Source organism: Heptranchias perlo, chromosome 2 (genome assembly GCF_035084215.1).
Source record: "Heptranchias perlo isolate sHepPer1 chromosome 2, sHepPer1.hap1, whole genome shotgun sequence".
In the NCBI taxonomy this organism is placed as follows: Eukaryota; Metazoa; Chordata; class Chondrichthyes; order Hexanchiformes; family Hexanchidae; genus Heptranchias; species Heptranchias perlo.
This window is the reverse complement of record NC_090326.1, coordinates 138,729,380-138,752,156: the sequence shown is the minus strand read 5'-3', so window position 1 is coordinate 138,752,156 and position 22,777 is coordinate 138,729,380. Positions and strand designations below refer to the sequence as shown.

At 41.5% G+C, this 22,777-nt stretch overlaps 1 protein-coding gene across 4 annotated transcripts in view; it reads left to right on the top strand.

Annotated features, from left to right (window-relative positions):
• The window catches only part of LOC137344561 (partitioning defective 3 homolog), a 735,052-nt gene that overhangs the window by 489,789 nt on the left and 222,486 nt on the right, over positions 1 to 22,777 (top strand). For all 4 annotated transcript variants that reach the window (XM_068007624.1, XM_068007617.1, XM_068007634.1 and 1 more), the window contains exons 13-15: positions 5,333 to 5,521; positions 7,795 to 7,965; positions 20,739 to 20,889. In XM_068007624.1, coding sequence (XP_067863725.1) covers positions 5,333 to 5,521; positions 7,795 to 7,965; positions 20,739 to 20,889 — 511 coding nt within the window. The remainder of the gene's footprint in view (positions 1 to 5,332; positions 5,522 to 7,794; positions 7,966 to 20,738; positions 20,890 to 22,777) is intronic.

Genomic DNA, 22,777 nt, shown 5'->3' with positions numbered 1-22,777 from the left:
AGGCCCAGGAATCCCGGCGCGCCCCCCCCCCCCCCCCCACCAGGATTGAAATCGGAAACTGTGGGAAAATGGATGCCCGAAACATCCATGAAGGGTTTTAAGGCCCGACCCGCCTCCTGGGAGCAGGTTGGTCTCCTACCCCTCGTCCCACCCCGGTGAAAACTGGAAATAGGCAGGTTGGGGGCGGGTCTGAAATGGTTGCAATTTTGAATGCCTCCCTGCCCCCAACCCACCCGTTTTTCACCGTGCCCATGATTTCTGGGTTACCACATGAAGAAGCTTTCATGCTACAGGATCTTTCCAAGCAGTTGTTGCACTGTTTTGATATCGTTGATCCTCCTCGACTCTGTTGACTAGTTTTATAAGACTGACCTTGAATGGTTCCCATATTACCTATCTGAACGGAGCCAGCGCATCTCCAGCATTTGGCTTCTGTTTCTTCCCGCACCCACACTGTTCTGAGGAAGGGTCCATACCAAAACCACTTATCAGTTCTCTCCACAGATGCTGCCTCATCTGCTGAGTGTATGTAGCATTTTCTGTTTTTGTTTCAGATTTCCATCCTCTGCAATATTTTTCTTTCTGTCATCTCCAGAGTCACCTAAGGATCTATCCTTGTCCCCTCCTCTTTCCCATCTACAGGCTTCCCCCAGATGCCATATCCTATATCAGTTCATGAATGAATCACAACTTCCTCCAGCTGAACATTGTGAAGACCAAAGCCATCATTTTTGGCCCCCACAATGAACTCTTCTCCCTTGCCGCTGACTCCATGGGGTGAGATTGTAACTCGTTGCACCCATTTTCCGGACAGAGGTCAAATTTTGGGGGCCAACCTCCTGTGCCTGAACAGCGCGGAAACACGTCTGGCACAGTATTGATTTGGCCATTCCAGAGGGATCATACCCTGCATCCAGTTCACGCCGGCCTAGCGGTGTGGACAAATTTCTATCCCCATCCCCCTAACAGGCTCCTTACTTAGACTGAGCCAGGCAGAGTGATGTCTTTATGTTTTATTTCACACACAGTCAAGATTCAAACTCTACGTCCCATCTGTCATCGTGACCACTTATTTCCACCTCCTCAAAGCTGACTGCCTCCACTCCATCTCAACCTCTTTGCAACTTTATCCAATTTTTTTGTCACCTCTAAACTGAACTACTCCAATGCCCTCCTTGCTGGCCTCCCATGCTCCACCCTCCATAAACTCCTAACTATGCAAAACCCAGCCATCTGGATCCAGTCAAATGCTAAGTCCCAATCCCCCATCACACCCATCCTCCTAAATCTACAGTTCCGACCTGTCTCCCAACATAATAAAATTATAATCTTCTCCCACGTTTTCCACCGTATCTGGCCAACCTCCTCCAGCCTTATATCCCCACCTGTACCCTTCAGTCCTCTGGCTCTGGCCTTTTGTACGTACAGCAACTCTTCATCCCACCATTGGTGGTACAGCCTTCAGCCGCCTTGGCCCTACTCTCTGTCCACCCTTAAATCCTAATCAAAACCCATTGCCTCTACCAAGCTTTCGATCACTGCTTCTAACCTCTGCATCTGTGCCTTAGCATCCTTTCCCCTTTCCTTCACCTATTTTCTATTTGTGAAGCAGTTTGATTCATTTTTAACATTAATGGTACCATATAAATGTTGACATCTGCCGCATCAAGCAGTCTGCAGTGTATGCCTACATCAAGCAAGTCACAGATGCTTTGTTTGCCAGGGCAATGCCTGTATGGCTTTCTTAGTGGAAAGAAGGCAGGACAAGGTGCAGAACTTTTACTGAATGGCAGAATTCCCTTGGCTGCAGGGTGTTGAAGATGACATGCATAGTGGCATGAGGGCTGCTCAATATCAGCCTAGCGTCCGTATGAACAGAAACGGTTGGTACTCAATGTTCAGGTTGTATCTGTCTGCAGAAACGTTATCACGATATCCCTGGACATTATCCAGGAAGCAATCATAAAGCCTTCAGCATGCTGCAGTTCATGGTGCCCCTTTTTTCTGATGGAGAAGTAACAGTGGGGGAGATGGCTCTGAGAAGAGTAAGACTGTTGACCTTGCTGAGTAACCCCCTAATAGCAGAAGGAGTACCTCAGGCTAGAAGCCTGTGCGTCTGCACGCCATTTCTGAACCACTGACTGCAAGGATAGTTTGCTATCCAGCTTTGCTATGATGAAAGAAAGTGTGCTAAAGGACAACTGTGATGTGCAGTGCTTTAAATGGTACCTCCGAGATGTTGTGCCTATGTGCCACACTTGATGGCCCCCACAAGAAATGTGAATGCTTCACCTTCTTCCCGATTCCAGGAAACACATTTTACAACTAGGTTGACTGCATTGGTTCTCTTTCTCTATGCAGCTGTGCTTTCACTGGATGGTGGCTCTCAGCCCCACATAGGGCCACCCTCTTTTGATGCATCTCCTGCCGTGGGATCTCCAATCCTTCAGCATTAAAGGGAGGAGGAGTGTTGTCCACATATCTCTGCTGTGCCATTGTGAACAACTAGTGTACATTTCTTCCATCACCACAGCTTCCACTGCAGCTTTTTAAGAGCTACTCACTAGCCTCATTTTCGGCTTCCCAGGTAATTGTGCTAAAGATCAGACTTTTTGGGCAAGCTTTTCATGTGCCACTAGCCTATTTAAACAAGGGAGAGGGACTTTCCTCGCAAACTTTGATGTTGCCTGCCATTTGAGCTACCAGTGAAGGTGGACCTGTTCAACCCCATTTTTGACATTGTCACCAAATCGGGCTGAAAGGTCAGAAATAGAAAATTGGGTTGACACAAACTACCTCAAAAATCTTCTTTCCTGGCTGTAACTGTTTAGGAGGTGACTCTTCACATGCTGGGATACAAGTATACGATTTCACCCCTCAGCAGTTAAAAAATTAAATGTTGAGAATGGAGAGGTGGATCCCAGCTTTCCAAACTTTTAAGTTGAGGTTTACAGTCCAGGGTGTCCAATGGACCTGTGACCTGGTTGACACCATACTTGATTTGCTAACATCTCCAAAGAGTCTCACTCCATTTTGCTTTGGAGTCAGTTGGTGTGAAGCGGGAATTGCTTTGTACTAAGTCTAAACTGACGGTGCAAATGCAATCGAAGTATGGCATTACAGTAAATGTACCTTTAACCCTTCGAATAACTGGTAGAAAGTACTTGATATTTTGTTGGTTCAGGTGTTGGGTTGGAGTGTGAAAGAATTTCAAGTCTTCGACAAAATAAGTAAAACGTAGCAGGAATTGAACTTACAGAACTGTTCACAGCAAGCTCATAAAACTAATCCACTAGTTAATTGTTCTCCCCTTGTAGCTGGAACTTGTCCCTGTTTCATAAAAGCAGTGAGATTGCTGAATTTGGGAAACTGTTTCTTTATATTTACAACACAGGTTGTTACGATTTGAAACCTTTCATTTTAAGCTTCTACGGGCCATGAGCTAATACTAAAATGTGATATTTCTCTCTAAACATTCTTGAAATAGTTGTTGTCGGCTGGTAAAGTACATCACCAGAACCATTGTTAATGCAGAAGTGTGTGTGTGTGTGTAACTCCCGTGGCATTTCAGAGTAAAGACAGTGTAGTCTTCAGGGGAAGTGTGATTAGAGGACGGAATAAGTGGGCCAGGGCATACAGATGTAATTCTGTCCCCACTTCAAAGTCATTTATTACGTGCTCATTTTTATGCTCCCGATACAAATTCCTATGGTCACATCTACCACATAAACTTATTGTAATTAGACCCTCCCACCACTGATGGTGCTGCATTGACAGATGAGACTTTAAATCAATTACCTGATAGCCTGTGCAGGTGAACTTCTTTGAAGAAGACCATGGCGTTTTCTCGGTGTCCTGTCTACCTTCGTCCCACAGTCAACACTACCAAAACATGGTCACTGCTGTTTGTGGGACCTTGCTGTGGACACACTGGCTGCCACGCATGCCTAGAAACACTAATGACAACACTTCAGAAGTAGCACTTTGTGATGTCCTGAGGATGTGGCCGCAACATATGAATGCATGTTTTTTTTCTTTACATTACTGCAACTTGCATTTCTATGTGTCTCAAGATACTTCATAAAGTAGGATGAGTGATGGAGATCAAGCAGGTATTGAGAAAGGAAACTTTAGGGAAGTGATCTAAGACAATGGTCCAAGAGGTAGTTTTTGAGGTGGCTTTGAGGTGGGGAGAAATATCGTGAAGCGTAGGGGTTTAGGTGAATTCAGAACGCAGGGCCATGGCGATTGAAGGCTCTGCCACTAATGACGAAGCAGAGAGAAGGTATGGGGAGGAATGCGCAGAGGCCCAGATTCAGAAGGATAACTAATGTTGATGCACTGTGTATGCATTTTTCATGTGTGTTTTAGTATATAGTGTATCTATTTAAGTGTGTAACAATGTATTTATCAAGAATTTTTGAGTATTTCCATCAGAAATTCAATTTTTTTGCTCGTGAGAATTTAATTGTAAGACATTTTGCCATCCAAATTCTTCCAAACCAGCCATCTTATTTACAGACGAGGCAGCTTTGCTATGCCTCCGTACATTTGCTGCAATTTTAGAGTAGTTTTTATTGCAGACTTGTTAAAATATTTTCAAGAATTTGTTTTTGCATTGCAATGGCCAATTTGACACAGCTATGGAAATTTAAAAACCCTTTCAAGGTCAAATGTAAGTGTTAAGAATTTCCAGCATAGAATCAGAGGAGGGACAAAAGAAATTGTGTTTTTTTTAAACTCACTAATACTTTAGTCCTTCACAGAAAATCACAAAAAAGGTTCAGGTGAAGGTGATCCTTTGACCCCTTTCATTTTTCCAGAATTCTAAACCTATTTCCACAATACAACATTTAGCTATTTCTTAAAATAACCCAGCTTGTTGCCCGCAACCACTGTTCTGGGCATCCCACTCTATCTGTTGAAAATAAATCTGTGGACATGTTAGAAGTGCAGTATCGTTATTTTTGTCATAAATGTATTAACAATCTCCATTTATACTGTCATAATTTGTAAATTTAAAATGGACTAGTTTGTGGCATGAGTTTATAAAATGGAAAGCATATGCACTTCAATTCAGATCTTGTTTTTGAAGAACTGTAACTGTTAATGTTAGGAATGAATTAATAGCAGTAATGAATATGCAGCCCAGTAAAGTCCTAAAATACAGGAGTGGCTTATTAAAGAGTGTGACACTTGCAATGCTGTCTATTCCACTAATAAGGTACCATATCTGATATAGCTTGATGCAAAAGCAATATGGTGACAAGCAGTAACGTTTTTATTAATCTAACCTGTTCATGAGGTAACAATGTTACATTTTCTATATTAGAAAGCAGAGGATGATGACTTGGTTCTTACACCCGATGGTACCAGGGAGTTCCTGACTTTTGAAATTCCACTGAATGACACTGGATCTGCAGGCCTTGGGGTTAGTGTCAAAGGTAATAGATCAAAAGAGAACCATGCTGACCTGGGCATATTTGTGAAGTCCATCATCAATGGAGGAGCAGCATCTAAGGTAAGTCAATTTGGTATCTAGGGACTAATTAAGTATAATTATTGTTTATTTGACGGGAATTTTAAAAAATATAATTTTTTTGTTTCTGCCAATTTTAACCCCTCCTCTCCAGAACATGCCAACTCCCTGATGAGGTACAGTTCCATCGGGTTCCAGTCATCCTCTGGTACCTCGCTCATGGCTGTTACTCGTGTGAGTCTTGATGGTGTCAGCAATCTACTCGATTGGAAGGGGTATCAAGTGATACTGGCCTATCCTCTCGAGATACGTGCATGTGCTGTTCCAGTAGAGGTCACTGGAGAGTGACAGGAATAAGACCCTGACTGACTTTCCCATCCGCTCGCCCAAGGTTGCTGAGATCAATTGTAGCACTTCTGTTGCCACTGTGGCTGAGAGCAGCTGACTTAGCACAGATCAAAAATTGAACCTGAGACCTGCATGGCTCAGCCTCTCATAGAATAAAGTCGATAAGCTATTCACTGGTTAAATCCACTGACCCCCTGGGGTTCAACAATGTGAAGATTTGAAAGTTGAGACATTCATTAACGGCCTACTTACGGATATGTTCTTCAATATTTTTGATAAAAGGCTTTCATTTAAAGACATCGGCCCAGAATTTCATGGAAAGTTCAGGCTTAACTGCACCATAGGAGCTGTTTTTTTTCCTGAGGAAATTCGTGTGTAATTGATTAACATAGGTTTTAAACTGAGACATCATAAATTTATACCCAGAATTACAGTAAACAAGCAGGACTCCAAATGGATAAACAAATTAATCAGATGTGAAATCTGAAGAAAAAAATAACCTTTTCAAATCCTGCAGGGAAGAAAGGTGAAGAGGTTCATTAGGATAAATATAAAAACACACAGAAACATGTTACAAGAGTGGTCATAGGGGGATAGAGAAATGTGATAAAAACATAATTACAGATGCAAAACCTAACGGTAAGAAATTCTTTCAGTACTATAACAGTAACTAACATAAGAGGTGAGAATCCCAACAGATGCTAATGAGGCCAAAAATGAGAACAAGCGTAAAATATTTAATGCACTAGAACACTTTACCCCAGCATTTACCAGGGTAACACTGAAGAAGATAGCTGCCCTAAATAATAATCCGAGTAGAATTAACAACTTTTCCTTAAATGAGATCAAAGTCTTAGCCAGCCTAAAAGGGCTCATAACAGAGGCTCAAATAAATCCCCAGGGTTGTATGATATTTATCCAAGAGTTTTATGAGAGTTGTGAGGCCTTGGAAACATAGATCCAGGCAACTACAAACCAGTTCGTCTTGGATCAGTCCCATGTAAAGTCGTGGAATCAATTATCAGGAGTAGACTTGAGGATTACCTATACAAGAATAACCTAGTAAACAGCAGCTAACAAGGATACAGGTTTCCTGAATCAGCTCCTTTTTCAGAAAGTTATCTCTCAAATCAAGTGTCGATATGGCGTGATGTGCTTTCAAAAAGCATTTGGCAAAGTTCTTGCTAGTTAAGCTTTGGGATTTCAGGATAAAACCTGGAAATGGCTAAGAATTTGGTTCAAGGGTCGGAAGCAGTGGTTACATGTTGGAAGAGTTATGTTGGGATTAGGGAAGTACTTAGTGAGGTGCCCCAAGGATTGGTGTTAGGACTCCTACTATTTCAAATTAACATTGTCAACTTTGATTCAGAAACTTAATGCAAACTGGGCAGATTTGCAGACAATACCAAACTTGGAGGCACAGTTAAATCCATGGAAGTGGCTCAGGATCTACAAAATGAGTTGGCCAAAATATGTAACTGGTGGAACAATGGTAGATTTTTTTTTTGTTATGATAAGAACAGATATAGATACTCCATGAATGATGTTAAAGTAGCACAGGATGAGGTTAAGAGGTGTTTTTCTTGACTATTTTGAAAATTGGCTGCACAAAACAGGTTTTCTATTTTCATGTTCATATTGTTAAAGGAGCCATATTTTCCCACTATTTATGGGAAGATTGTTTTTAAGAACATAAGAAATAGGAGCAGGAATAGGCCAAATGCCCCTTTGAGCCTGCTTCGCCATTCAATAAGATCATGGCTGATCTTTGGCCTCATCTCCACTTTTGTTTTGTTAGCATACTTTTCAAACTGACAAGTATACCTCCAGAGTACCTGTGCTAAAGAAATGCCTTGTCAAAAGAATTTGCACTTTTCCTGGATGAATTTGATCACTGCATTTTGAATGAAAAGGTTAGCAATTGAGAGCTGATTTGACAGCAAAGTGTTATTCTGTCTTTACTTCAGGATGGTAGACTTAATGTGAATGACCAGCTTATAGCAGTGAACAGTGAATCGTTGTTGGGAAAGACAAACCAGGAAGCCATGGAGACGCTCCGGAGATCCATGTCCACAGAGGGAAATAAAAGGGGGATGATACAGTTGATTGTTGCCAGGAGGATAACAAAACACAATGAGGTAATGATTAGTGTTGGATTTGATAGTGAGGCCACAAAGTATGAACCTCCATGCAGCCAATTATTTTTTCCTTTTGAAATATAATTTTAAAAATTATATCCATACAATTCCTAAGGCTACCATCTCAATGTCTTTTAATTCTAAAAATGTGAATATGTATTTGTTAAATATATCGTCAGAGTTTATTGTAAAAATCAAGTGAAGCAGCAAACAAACATTGGTCAAGGAACCGAGAATTCACTATATTATGAATAAAATATGATTTCATATATAAAGCCTGCTCTATCTTTATTGCAGACACTAATATACATTCAAATATGGGTCAGACAAAAATGTGGTCTCCCAGGAGTTGGAGCATTTCTTAATTTCCACCTTTGTTAGATGAGGTGCTTTGACTGCCAGTTGTCGAAGGCAACATAAATAAAGACTGTAATTTTGTTGCTCCTGTTTTCTATTTAAGCTTCTGAGAGTTCCCAATCCCTCTCAAATTCCAGAGTTACTTTCTTTATAAAGCACAATCTGTCATGGACAGAATGTTTAGCACAATTAAACTTAAACCCTTTTTTATAAACTTCTTTTGAAGTACTAAAAACTGTGAAATTGCTTTATGTTGCCTCTTGCACATCCCCAATTTTAATCACTCCACCATTGGCGGCCGTGCCTTCAGTTGGCTAGGCCCTAAGCTGTGGAATTCCCTCCCTAAATCTCTCTGCCTCTCTACCTCTCTCTCCTCTTTTAAGACGGTCCTTAAAACCTATCTCTTTGATCAAGCTTTTGGTCACCTGTACTAATACCTCCTTATGTGGCTCGGTGTCAAATTTTGTTTGCTAACCCTCCTGTGAAGCTCGTTGGGATATTTTACTGCATTAAAGGTGCTATATAAATGCAAGTTGTTGTTGTTCTATTGCTTTAAGGGGAAGTTGCTTGTACTACATTGCCACAAAAACCTAAATATTATAAAAGGCAATATCTTTGCACTTGTGTCTTTCAGTCAGTTGTTGTTTTATTTTTTAAAAGTGATGGTTACAGGTAGCCTGGGGATAGACTTTTTTATATAGAACTCACCCTGATGTGACCTCACGAATTGGGGTGTGAGCAGCACTCTCCCTTCATTATGTCACATCAGAGTACTTTTGCAGAAAATGAATGTTCCTAATATATAATGTTATATGACACTCCACTTAAGCTAAGAGGGCTTTTGCTGATCCTGAATGGAATGCTTAATTTTTGGCGATACAACAATGCAGAACATCTATAGCAGTTGGGTTTATGGATAAGAGTTAGTCCTTTGGTTCCCTATATGTTGCTCTCACCATCCTTTGAGATTGGCCTTTCCTTGGGTTGATGCAGAATTGCTGTTTCTAAATATAACTTATTTCATCACAGCACTAAAACTACAAAGTCAAAAAGGTGGCAGTCTGTACTGTGGAGTCCTCTACTTGGAACTATAAATGCTACATGTCGGTTAGGACCTATTAGTTGGTTGTGAGGAATGACATTCATTGGCTTTCCCTGGATGAGATTTTATGTTGACTCCCCAAGTGCATTATGATAATTGAGCCTGGTATTTGATCCAGCTGTGCACCGTAGCATTTTATTTCATGAGTTATTGTCACCAGGAGATAAGTAGCATACCTCAGTGACATGCTTGCTTTCAGTGGCACATTGCTGCAGTTTAGAATCATATTTGTACTTCCCTATGCCCTACCATTGGCGGCCATGCCTTCAGCCGTTTAGGCCCCAAGCTCTGGAATTCCCTCCCTAAACCTCTCCACTTCTCTCTCTACCTTTCAGACCCTCCTTAAAACCCACCTATTTAACCAAACTTTTAATCACCCCTACTAATTTTCCTTCTTTGGCTCGGTGTCAGTTTTTTTTGACTGACTACACTCCTGTGAAGCGCCTTGTGACGTTTTCCTATGTTAAAGGTGCTATATAAATGCAAGTTGTTGTTGTTTGACGCTTCCAAAATAAAGGAATTATTGTGTCTCCTTTTGAATTTTGTTTCCTGTTGTCTGCAGCACTCGCCTGCTTTCCTGGCATTTGTGCTTTCAGGGCAAGGCACACCCAGGACAAAATACCTTTGCCTCATTGCACAATCTGTGTGTACTGAATATAAAAAAGAATTGCGTGCAGCTGCTACATTTGGTTTCCATACAGACATTTCAGTTATAACTAATTTAAAAGTGGCAGGAGGGAAGCTGAAATGAAGGCTGCCAGATTAAAGGAAATGAGTTGATTCTGTTGGCTATATCAAAGATTGTCTGTAGAAGCACTGTTCATTGATTTTTCTGTAAGGAGTTATCAATTGGTCTGGCTATTAAATTATGTTTTATAAGTATTGATGGAGACACTCGGGAGAGGGCTCTGCTTTACTATCCACTCAGTTATAATGATCAACATACTGTGACCTTTCTTTCATGTGTTTAATGACCAACTATTTTAAAAATATAAGTTTGTTGAGACAAAGAATATTAGTATATTATGAGTCAAGATTGTTCTGTGGGAAATCAAGCTTAAAAGCAAATCATCTCTAAATCTTCAATACAAAAGATAGAATAACAAAAGGACGAATGCTTGTCCACACAATATGGCTGAGCACACGGAAATTAATATACATTTGACTTAATTCGTTTCCCAGGGAAATAACATTACGAGCCTCTAATTTAACAATTGATTAGAAAAAGACCAATTTAAATATGCTTTTAGTATCACCCTATTTGTGCTGCAAATGATACTGTCAATTCTTAATTAGATGCTCAATAGCTATTATAATATTTGGTGAAAGCTGATTCTTAAAAGGCACATATGATTCTGGTCTTTTTCTGATTGACAAGTGCAGCCTGCATCTGATGGCAATAGATGAAGGAAAAGGCATATTGTGGATGAGTTTAAATGAGGAGCTGTGTTATTTATCATTTGAGAATTCTACTTTTATGTCATCTGCATCAAGGTAGTATTTAAGTTAATTGCTGAAACTAGATTTAAAGAAAACTGTCACCTCTTAATTGCAATTAAAACTAATAAAATAAATCCTTGCTTTATGATTTAAATCTTAGTATTTAATTTACTTGCTGCAAGGTTCTGTAATATTCCAATAGTTCTTGGTAACTCTGTAATTATATTGACCCTTCACTGTAATAAATCTCCATGCCAGTTATAAAGTAGAAATAGAGTAGATAAGTCTACAGTTTAGAAGTTCATTAAATATCTCATTTATATTAAACAGATAATACTTGCAACTAAAAAATATTTTTTGCAGACATGTGACCTCCCGAGACATCTGTCTCATATGTTTGGAACGTGGTGCGATTTTTCTTACCCCCTCGAGTGCCTATGGCATTCAGCCAACTTCCAAATGTTAGGAGGAATTAGTCCAGTGTGTTGACTTCAAAGTCTTTGTCATGAAGGCTTATTTCAGTTTGCTCTTGGCCTAGCCTAGAAGCTGAAAGAGTAACTCCAGTATATCACATATACTTCAGATATTTATTACAGAGACTACTTTATTACTGCTCTGTGATACTATTTGTTTAAAGATTTTTAAAAAATTAAAATGAATTCTTTATTTATTTTTCTCCAGCTCATATTCACAATTTTAAGTCCCAAATGTTTGGTTTAAGCAGTTTGGATATTAAAATAATGTCAATTTAATAATGAGATGTTTAAATAATTTATAATAAAAAAACTTGTGATAAATTAACGTCTTCTCGTCTGGGCAACTATCGTCATTCAGATTTCTAAATGTGCAGATGGGCTCATCTTGACACTTTCCTGTGGAATAACATAATTGGTGTTAACGAGAATTTGGAATGATGTATCTGTGGTATTTGATTTGGCTGCCGTTCTGATAGTTCAAAAGCTGCTGTTTTCTGAAACTTTTAAACTCCAGAGTGACCTTTCATTCAATACAGTACCACCCCTGTTTTGATCATTTTGAATGTGAAAGGTTGCCCCCCCAAGTCAGACCCAAGCCGCCATTTCAGTTTGTTTTAATGGTTTAATTTTCTGAAATTACTGCTTAGTATCATATCTAGAATAAACTCCCGTACAAAATCTATTTCTGCATTTAGTAGATGATGAATAAAATTTTGTTTTTAAATGTGATTGAAATGATATTGTAGTCCTCAAAGGTTCTAAGCCTTATTTAGCTACAAAGCACGTTAAGTTATTTCCTGGAAAGAATAGCAATTTTGAAGCAGACGGCCATGAAATCCGTGAATGAGCCGATAATCATTTTAATGATTGCTGCTAATTTGCGTGCATTCCCTTTTTAGCAATTTCCCCCCTTGCTCTCTTGAAAGCAGCCTCTTCTTACATGGACGGGGGACATCCAAGTTGAGCCTATACTTGTCTTCACCTGATGTTTCTGCCACTTCCCCACCTGCTCTACAGCAGCCATACAGGTTTCTATCCCTCCCACAGCATTGAAACAGCCCTAACCAAGGTTACAAACAACATTCTCCGTCTGTGATCATGATCATGACGAAGTCCCGTCTTCACACTGAGGACACCATCCAACGTGTTGTGTGGCACTACCGCCGTGCTAAATGGGATAGATTCAGAACAGATCTAGCAGCTCAAAACTGGGCATCCATGAGGCGCTGTGGGCCATCAGCAGCAGCAGAATTGTATTCCAGCACAATCTGTAACCTCATGACCTGACATATTCCTCACTTTACCATTACCAACAAGCCATGGGATCAACCCCCGTTCATTGAGGAGTGTAGAAGAGCATAGCAGGAGCAGCACCAGGCATACCTAAAAATGAGGGGCCAACCTGGTGAAGCTACAACACAGGACTACATGCATGCTGAACAGCAGAAGCAACATGCTATAGACAGAGCTAAGCGATTCCACAACCAGCGGATCAGATCCAAGCTCTGCAGTCCTGCCACATCCAGTTGTGAACGGTGGTGGACAATTAAACAACTAACGGGAGGACACGGCTCCGTGAACATCCCCATCCTCAATGATGGCTGAGTCCAGCATGCAAGAGACAAGGCTCAAGCATTTGCAACCATCTTCAGCCAGAAGTGCCGAGTGGATGATCCATCTCGGCCTCCTCCCGATATCCCCACCATCACAGAAGCCAGTCTTCAGCCAATTCGATTTACTCCACGTGATATCAAGAAACGGCTGAGTGCACTGGATACAGCAAAAGCTATGGGCCCCGACAACATCCCGGCTGTAGTGCTGAAGACTTGTACTCAAGAACTAACCACGCCTCCAGACAAACTGTTCCAACACAGCTACAACACTGGCATCTACCCGACAATGTGGAAAATTGCCCAGGTATGTCCTGTCCACAAAAAGCAGGACAAATCCAATCCGGCCAATTACCGCCCCACCAGTCTACTCTTAATCATCAGCAAAGTGATGGAAGGTGTCGTCGACAGTGCTATCAAGCGGCACTTACTCACCAATAACCTGCACACCGATGCTCAGTTTGTGTTCCATTCGGCTCCAGACCTCATTACAGCCTTTGTCCAAACATGGACAAAAGAGCTGAATTCCAGAGGTGAGGTGAGAGTGGCTGCCCTTGACATCAAGGCAGCGTTTGACCGAGTGTGGCACCAAGGAGCCCGAGTAAAATTGAAGTCACTGGGAATCGGGGAAAACTCTCCAGTGGCTGGAGTCATACCTAGCACAAAGGAAGATGGTAGTGGTTGTTGGAGGCCAATCATCTCGGCCCCAAGATATCACCACCTGCACGCTCCACACACCATCCCGACTTGGAAATATATTGCCGTTCCTTCATCGTCGCTGGGTCAAAATCCTGGAACTCCCGACCTAACAGCACTGTGGGAGAACCTTCACCACACGGACTGCAGCGGTTCAAGAAGGCGGCTCACCACCACCTTCTCACAGGCAATTTTTTTTTTATTCGTTCATGGGATGTGGGCGTCGCTGGTGAGGCTGGCATTTATTGCCCATCACTAATTGCGCTTGAGAAGGTGGTGGTGAGCCACCTTCTTGAACCGCTGCAGTCCATGTGGTGAAGGTTCTCCCACAGTGCTGTTAGGTAGGGAGTTCCAGGATTTTGACCCAGCGACGATGAAGGAACAGTGATATATTTCCAAGTCGGGATGGTGTGTGACTTGGAGGGGAACATACAGGAGGTGTTGTTCCCGTGTGCCTGCTGCCCTTGTCCTTCTAGGTGGTAGGTGTCGCGGGTTTGGGAGGTGCTATCGAAGAAGCCTTGGCGAGTTGCTGCAGAGCATTCTGTGGATGGTACACACCGCAGCCACGGTGCGCTGGTGGTGAAGGAAGTGAATGTTTAGGGTGGTGGATGGACTGCCAATCAAGCGGGCTGCTTTGTCCTGGATGGTGTCGAGCTTCTTGAGTGTTGTTGGAGCTGCACTCATCCAGGCAAGTGGAGAGTATTCCATCACACTCCTGACTTGTGCCTTGGAGATAGTGGAAAGGCTTTGGGCAGTCAGGAGGTGAGTCACTTGCCGCAGAATACCCAGCCTCTGACCTGCTCTTGTAGCCACAGTATTTATATGGCTGGTCCAGTTAAGTTTCCGGTCAATGGTGACCCCCAGGATGTTAATACTGGGGGATTCGGCGATGGTAATGCCGTTGAATGTCAAGGGGAGGTGGTTGGACTCTCTCGTTGGGGATGGTGGCTGCCTGGCACTTGTCTGGCACGAATGTTACTTGCCACTTATCAGCCCAAGCCTGGATGTTGTCCATGTCTCGCTGCATGCAGGCTCGGACTGCTTCATTATCTGAGGGGTTGCGAATGGAACTGAACACAGTGCAATCAGCAGCGAACATCCCCATTTCTGACCTTATGATAGAGGGTATGTAATTGATGAAGCAGCTGTAGATGGCTGGGCCATTAAGGGATGGGCAGTGAAGCTGGCCTCGCCAGTGACGCCCACATCCCATGAACGAACAAAAAAAAAAAATTCCATCATCGTCCTCCTGAACCTCTCTGCGATCTTCGCAGCTGACCACACCATCCTCCTCAAACACCAGCTCAGTGGGGCTGAATTTCCTTGGTTCTACTTTTATCAATTTGATTTCTGCCCACAACTCCATGCTGTCATCTCAGGAGTCCTTCAGTGATTGATTCTGGGCATCCTCCACTTCCTTATCTACATGCTGCCTCTTGCCAACATCATCCATAGACATAGGGTCAGTTTCCACACGTAAGCTAATGACACCAGCTCTACCTTTCCACCACATCTTTGAAACTCTGGCATATAATCTTTGTTGAGCTCAATTTCCTCCAACTAAACATTGGGAAGACTGAAGCCAATCTCTTTGGTCTTCCCCTCACAAACTATGAACCCTTGTCACTGACTTTATCCTCCTCCCTAGCCAGGCTTAATTTCCACCTCCATTATCCTGCCTGCCTCAACCTCAGTCCATCTGCCGCTCAAATCTTCATCCATGCCGCCTTTACCACCAGATGCAATTATTCCAATACTATACTGGCAAGTCTCCCATCCTCTACCCTCTGTAAGCTTCAGCTCATGCAAAATTCTATTGCCCATATCCTATCCTTTAACAAGTCCCCCTCTCCAATCACCCTTGTCCTCAGTAACCCACATTGGCTCCCAATCCCCAAAAGTCTTAAACTTAAAGTTCTCATCGTTGTATTCAAATCCCTCATTGTGTCACCCTTCCATATTTCTGTAACTTGCTCTCGCTCTACAATTTTTCCTCCCACCACCCCCCCCCCCCTTTCACCCTTCCTCCGACTCTGGCTTCTTATGCTTCTCCCGCCTCCCCCCCTGCCCTTCCCTTTGCCCCACCATTGGCAGTAATGCCTACAGCTGCCTATGCCACATTCTGGAATTCACACCCCAAACCACTTTGCCTCTCCACCTTCCTCTTTTCCATTGACACCTCCTTTAAACTCTTGGTCTCCCCTCCTGACATCTCCATCTTTGGCTCGGTGTCAATTGTTTCATTACTCCTGTGTGAGGAAAGTGCTATAGCACGTTTTTTCTGTTTTCAAGGCACTATATAAATGCAAGTTGTTGTTCCTCAATAAAAGACATAGTGAATAAGTGCAGTGTCTAGTGTCATACTGAGCAGTGTAGGCCAGGAAGGTTCCAAATTCAATCTCTGATCTGAGATTCAGAGAATCTGAATTCTCTTGTTTCAGCTGGGACTACAGTTGAAGCCTGGCAATTGGTCTCCATGCTTGGAGCCTAATTGGGAAAGATTATTCCAGGCCTCATGTTCCTGATCATTATCCAGTGACCCCTGCTGGAAATGTGCAGATGTGTATATTTGGCCTTGATTGTCATGCCCTCCATGGTCAAATGGCCGGTATTTACTGTCCCGGTGGAGAACTGCTACTTGGGGAAAATACTGAAGGGCTGCTGATGACGATGGAACCATACCCAAGCAAGAGTCAGAATCAGGAGGAGAAAAAAATGTTTCCTCCAGTTTTCACTAAACTTGAATATTGACCATCTCATTAAATTTGCATTTCTTTTTTGAAATGGATATCTTGGGATCCAAACATGTTGTCAGCAATACATCCACACATTTGAATTTGTCACCTCACTAAAATTCAGTAGGATTTATTGAATTTTTATAAACTGGAGACTTCAGTGAGAATCAGTGGTCCTTTCGCAAATGGGTTAGCTGCAGCTTTTGGAGACTCCCATTGCAGGACTTTGTTTGTCCTGCTTTACAGGCAGATGGGAATTGAACAGAATCCAGATGGGAATTGAACAGAATCCAGTTGTATTTATAAAACATTACCTGGAAGGGGGAAAAGGTGAAGTGAGATGAGAACAGTAGAGTTACTGTAATTATGGTGAATGTGGAATGGTTGCCTGTAACATACAGGTGCAGCACTGATTGCCTCACTAATCAGAATATTTAATGAAGTTCAAACCACTTAATATATTTTGATGTAGAGAATGAAGACAGCTGTACTATTTAAAAAAAAATGTAATGTAGTTACTTTGCCTTCGAGTCATTGAGGGAGAACTGAGCAAACACTTGGCTCTTAAAAATAACTGGGTTTTGGGATTCATACCACTTGCATGATAGATACAAAATCCTGATTGTAAAAATATTATTCCATTGTGTAAGGTTGGGATTAGAATTACTTCCAATCTGATCTCTGTTTAGTGGCCACCATATGTGAAATTCCCAAAGAAAGAATTTAGATTGATGTCCCTTAACTGATGGTAATGCTACATACATCAAGCACACATCAAAGTGCTGTCACATCCATCTGAGATTGAGACTTGTTTTTCCTGTTCATTTTCTGCATACATTGTGTTGCACGTTCTTTGTTGTAAGCAACTATTCATGGGCACGGATGTGCTGCCAGTTTGTTATTGTTGTGACATTGTACATTTATGCCCAAGATTGTTAAGGTCTGGGAACAGCATTGGTTAATCTCTTCCTGTTCCGCTTCCTGTATCCTCTTCAAATCCTCCAAGGAATAGTGTGATTGATTGCTTCAGTGCACATGTAATCGAATGAGGTCCCCATTTTGTTTTACAAATGGGTCTTGTTACAGCTGGAGCATGACGGTGGGCACTTCTCATTGTGACCATCTTGAGCAGTAACTTAAACAGCAGCTCCACATGGGTGGTCCTTATTTTCAAGCAATACAGGCCTTTCCATCTCTGGACTTAAGATAGCCCTGTGTTTGCTTGAGGTTCTGCTTGGGAAGGATCTTGACTTCCACATATGGGAAACCTATATAATGCACTTGGTCAATAAACTAGTTAAATATTTTGCTTTGGGGCTCAGTAGTAGCGATTTACTGAAAAATCAAACTATCTTTTTTAAAGCTACTCTAGATTTTGCAGTATGAATGCTTTCCATTTTTTTTGTGCTCATCAAATTAAGAAATGAGCAATGGAATACTTTGCAATGTTTGCATCTAGTATCAGCATCAAGTGCTCTCAGGTAGAGCACAGCCAGATGCAGAATGAAGCTCTGCAACAAAGTACCTTAGCTCCAACCTCAGGAAGGAACTTCCTGCTGCAGAATAGTGAATTAAATTTTAATTGAGGGAGATTAAATTTTAATTGAGGGTACTTCAAATTTCTTTTGGTGATGTTTACAAAGTTTTCAAACAACATGTGGAAACATAGCGGTTGTACAAGCAGCCGATCCACACATCACATTAGTGCTGTGAAACAAAGTGTCATAGAGCAGTGTAATTCTGGCTCATTCCGACAGTTCTTCAGATGGTTAGTTCCAAATCTCACATGTCAGAAAAAGAACTGAATGGAGGCATAGAAAATCAAGAAGAGTCACCCTCTTTCACTTCCATGTGGCGTCAAGTGACAAATTCTCTTGCCATTTCAGGTTTTCTTGGTTAATGCTGTAGCATCTAGGAGGTATAAGAGGTGGAAAATGCAATTATAGTATTTAGGAAAAGTGGAAAAATATTAGTTGTACTATTGGTTATAAAGCTAAAGGTTTCAACTAATCTGCCTCTTAACCTGTGCCTTCTGTCTCCTCTCCTAACTCTTCCTGTAATTCCTGCTCATTGTCCAGTTCCTCCCACCTTCCACTTTTGTGAAGTCCCTTTGAACATTTTGCTATGTTATGTGCTAGATAAGTGCAAGTTATTGCTGTCTTCTGATCAGCTACAGAAATGTATTGTACTTGGCTTTTAACAGAGCATTTGTTACAATGTGGAAGGGAATTAGTCTTCAGAGATGATTTTCCAACTATAAGTAAGTGGCCTTTATGTTTTTAATCTTTATAAACGGAATATGCTCCAGGGCGGTTGGAAATCATAGGTCTTCCTTATTTAGGGAATACGAATGCCAATCTATTATTATTTAAATGATTATTCATTTTATTCAGATTTTAGGTTTGGCTTTGAAAACACCGAAGCCTTGGTTTTTAAAGCCACAATTATTGCCTTTAGGCCATCACACATGAGGCATATGCCATATATTGCCAGTTCATAAGATGCTTATTCTCCACTGGATCTCTGGAAATACAGGCTACCACAATGTTACTGGGAACACATCTACTCCCCTCATTAATAGGGACCCCTGAATCAGACACATTCTCCAAAACCAGATCAAATGCATTCCCTTCAGAAGTACCTTGAATAAAATACTCCTGCACACCACCTGTTGGAAATCTTTGAATTATTCCATAATGTCCACCCCAGTTATTAGTGCCGTATTTGAATAGTATCAAAAAAAGTCTGTTGTTTTAAAACCTGCCCAATCCTTGCTGCTGCTGTCGATGCAGCCACAGATGCTAGCTAATGCCCACCACGATGGCAGAAAACTACTAGTAGGAAATTGTAAATGGTGATATACATGCACAGGGGAATATTATGCCATCTGTGCAGGAACAGCAAAAATCACACTTCTTAAGGTGCAGAGGGATGTTATCCTTCTGAAAACAGATGTCGTCATTTTTTGTAAAGGGACAGGTCCTCCTGAATCAAAGCAATCTGAATCATTCAAATTGCTGTCAGTTCAGGGGAGAGATCTAGTTTGTTTCTTATCCTTGACTGTTACCCATTGTGTATATGTGAAGGTATGTATTATAAATAGTATTTTTGTAAATTTTTGAGTATTGGGCTTATGAAGGTGAGGGCTGTTAGTGTTGATAATGGGGCACTTTGTAGTCAGGCACCCAGTATTGGCATCGACCCAAGGTATAGCAGGGTCAGATGCAGCTTCTTCGAGTGTGCTTTTACAATGTGCTTCAGCCCCAACCTCAGAAAAGTACCAGTGTGGCATTTTCAAGGCTGAGGTCGATACATTTTTGGATTCAAAGGGAATCAAGGGATATGGGGACCAGGCAGGAAAGTGGAATTGAGGTCAAAGATCAGCCATGATCTTATTGAATGGCGGAGCAGGCTCAGGGGCCGTATGGCCGACTCCTGCTCCTATTTCTTACGTTTCCTAAATTATTTTCTTTTTGCCATATCAGCCATCTTGGCACCAAATTGGCAATCTCACTCAGTTAGTGGGCTGACTAGCGGGCCCACAGGGAAGTGGAGTGAGATTGCCCAAACTCATTTTACAAAGGAGCATTGCAGCCAGAGGACGAGAGAATCTCTCATCCTGTTGATCTCTGCTGGATTTGAATCCAACTCCCAGATATGAACGACTCGGGTCTAATCCACTGCTCCTCCCAATCCTCTTGAGACAATGACATCCACAAATTGAATGGAGGGCATCTTACTGGAAATAGTGACTTGCCACTTCTCATAAGACTTAATTTTAAATCTAACAGTATTGATATTCTATTGCTTAGAGTTGCATGAATTAGTTTGATTGACATATATCAATCATGCAGAATTATTTAAATCCCATAGCAAATGCTAGAACTAGTTAAATAGGCCAATTTTCTGTTTCAGAACCAAATTGAGACAAAACTTGACAAGCCTTAAACCCTGGGGGAAAAAATCAGCATGTGACTGCACATTCTCTCTCATCCATTGCAACTATATTTTTGTTATTTCTAAAAACAAAAATTCTGCAATGAATTGTGCATTTTACAACATTTTGTAATTCCAATGCTTTTTTGATTCAAAAAAATACTAAAGCAACCAAAATGGAGCTTTTAATTCCTATGTTCTTCCAGGAGTGTTGAAGTCTGTCAGGGCACCATGGGAGGTATTGTGCAAAGTGGTGTAGAAAGTTAGTCATTAAGCAGGACTGTCATAGCAAATTATTTTGAATCTTGGTGAGGAGTTCTAGTTCATTGGGTACCCAGTCGGGTGCAGGCCCAGGGCAACTAGCTGTATTCCCCCATGCTGCTAAATAGTCCTTCACTGTAGATTGTCTCTCTTTCCCCAGCTCGAGACACCTGGGAGTCCCCCTGGGCCTGAGTTGCCTATTGATGCTGTGATGGACGACAGAGAGCGACGGATTTCACATTCACTTTACAGTGGGATCGAGGGATTGGATGAGTCACCCACCAGGAATATTGGGTTTAACAGACTGATGGGTGAGTCAAGTAGCCATTTGATGGACCTTTTGTTTTCATTAGGATTTGTTAGAGGATAATTAGTGTATTTTGTTTCACTGATGCAGGACCAGTAAAACCGTGTCTGAAATTCTTTGTCTAGTATTCCAATTATATTTCTTTCTGACATCATTACAAAACATTGCAAAGCCAACGAACAGTGAAACTGGGGGGAGAAAAGCCTCTCACGACACAGCGAGAATTAATTTTATTCAGATCTAGCACTACAATGTTCACGTGACTTCTAGCAGTTATAATGAGGTTATTAGCACATTCTGTGAGACAGTTAGGAATTCTTAGAGAAGCATCTGGTTAATAAAGGTTCACCTGTGTGTTTAAATGCCCAGATTATAGGTCACCTCCATGGGATTGGGAAAAGTTTTCATTTTTTTAAATAAACAATTTCAGTGACGAACAGAATGCTTTTTAAAAGGCCACTCACCCATTAGGCTTGGTACTGAAGAGAGTAGTTATGCATTATTATCGTCAGATTTCCTCATCTACCAAACACGTATCCCTGGATAGTGTACAAATTATTACCATTCTTTTGTTCGAATCTCATTTTCAACATAATTATAACAAGGTTGACAAAACTTGTAGTGGTGGGGGGAGGAGCCTGTATGATCAAGTGTATTCTGTGAACAACAGTGGAATTCCTATTGCAGTATGTGAACAAGGAAGTAACAAATAGGCCAAGTTCTAAAGGTTTCTCTCTGAAGCAATAAATCTGATGTTCCACTGTTTATTATTGTCCTTTTTTACATGTAAAACAATTTTGAATTCATCAAATTAGGATGTGAAACTAAAGATCTATAAATATCCAAAGTTGTGGATTATATGATCAGCAGATTGTGGTAATTATTATGTTTTCAGATGTTACAGCTGGAAATTCAATTTTTTATGTGATTTGATTAAATTTTTAAAAATATAAATAAAAGAAAACATAATACGGATGAAAGTCATAAAAATTACATTTTGGCATGGGAATGGAAATTCATTTCTGTTTTCTTCCCTCCCTATCTCCTGCAGTAGCCTGGACAACTTTCCCTTGGAATTCTAAATAAAAATGATCTTGTGGATTAGTGTTCTGGCCTCTTGGTGACTTGTACAGATGCTGTTTCTATGATCGTGAATCTATTTGTTGTATTTTGAACCTGGCCGCTGACTTTTGGCAAGCTGTTTGTTGGGTGGACTGTCACAGCCAGGTTCAGTCCTTTCTTCAGCAAACATCTACACACTGCACTTCTAAGGCTAGTTCACTGGGTATTGCACAACTATCGCTGTTTATTTCCTTCCACCCTGATCAGTTCGGATGGGCTAATTCATCTCGGGTCTAGGATTGAATCTTACAGATTTCTGGGTTTGTGTGGCTCAGTAATGCAACATGATACACGGAACATGGAGTGATTGGAATGGTGGCTCTACTACTTGCTACAATGTGATGAGCTCCACTGTGCTGTCCTCTTCTGTGCAAAGTCAATATAAATTTGAATCCTGTGCCACTGTGGTGCAAATACTAACAACATGATAGCCAGGATGCAGAATGAACTCTTTTGTCAGCTGCCTCAGGTCCAGGACTCGCCTGGGTCCACCCACTGGCACGTTCCTGTCATTTCTTGTTAGGCACTTCTTTCTGCACCCCCCCCCCCCCCCCCCCCCAATTGGATGTGTCACTCACGGACAATGGCCAGATACTATTGTTCATACAGGAAACATTCCTGTAGATATGGCAGCCCAGTGCTCCAAGGCTATAGGAATTGCGTGATAAATTTTCAAGTGCAGAAACAACTTCTCATGTTGCTGTTAAATTTTGCTCCCTTCTCGTTAACATAAACCCATCTCTCTTGCTCTTTCTTTTCCCTGCCCAAAA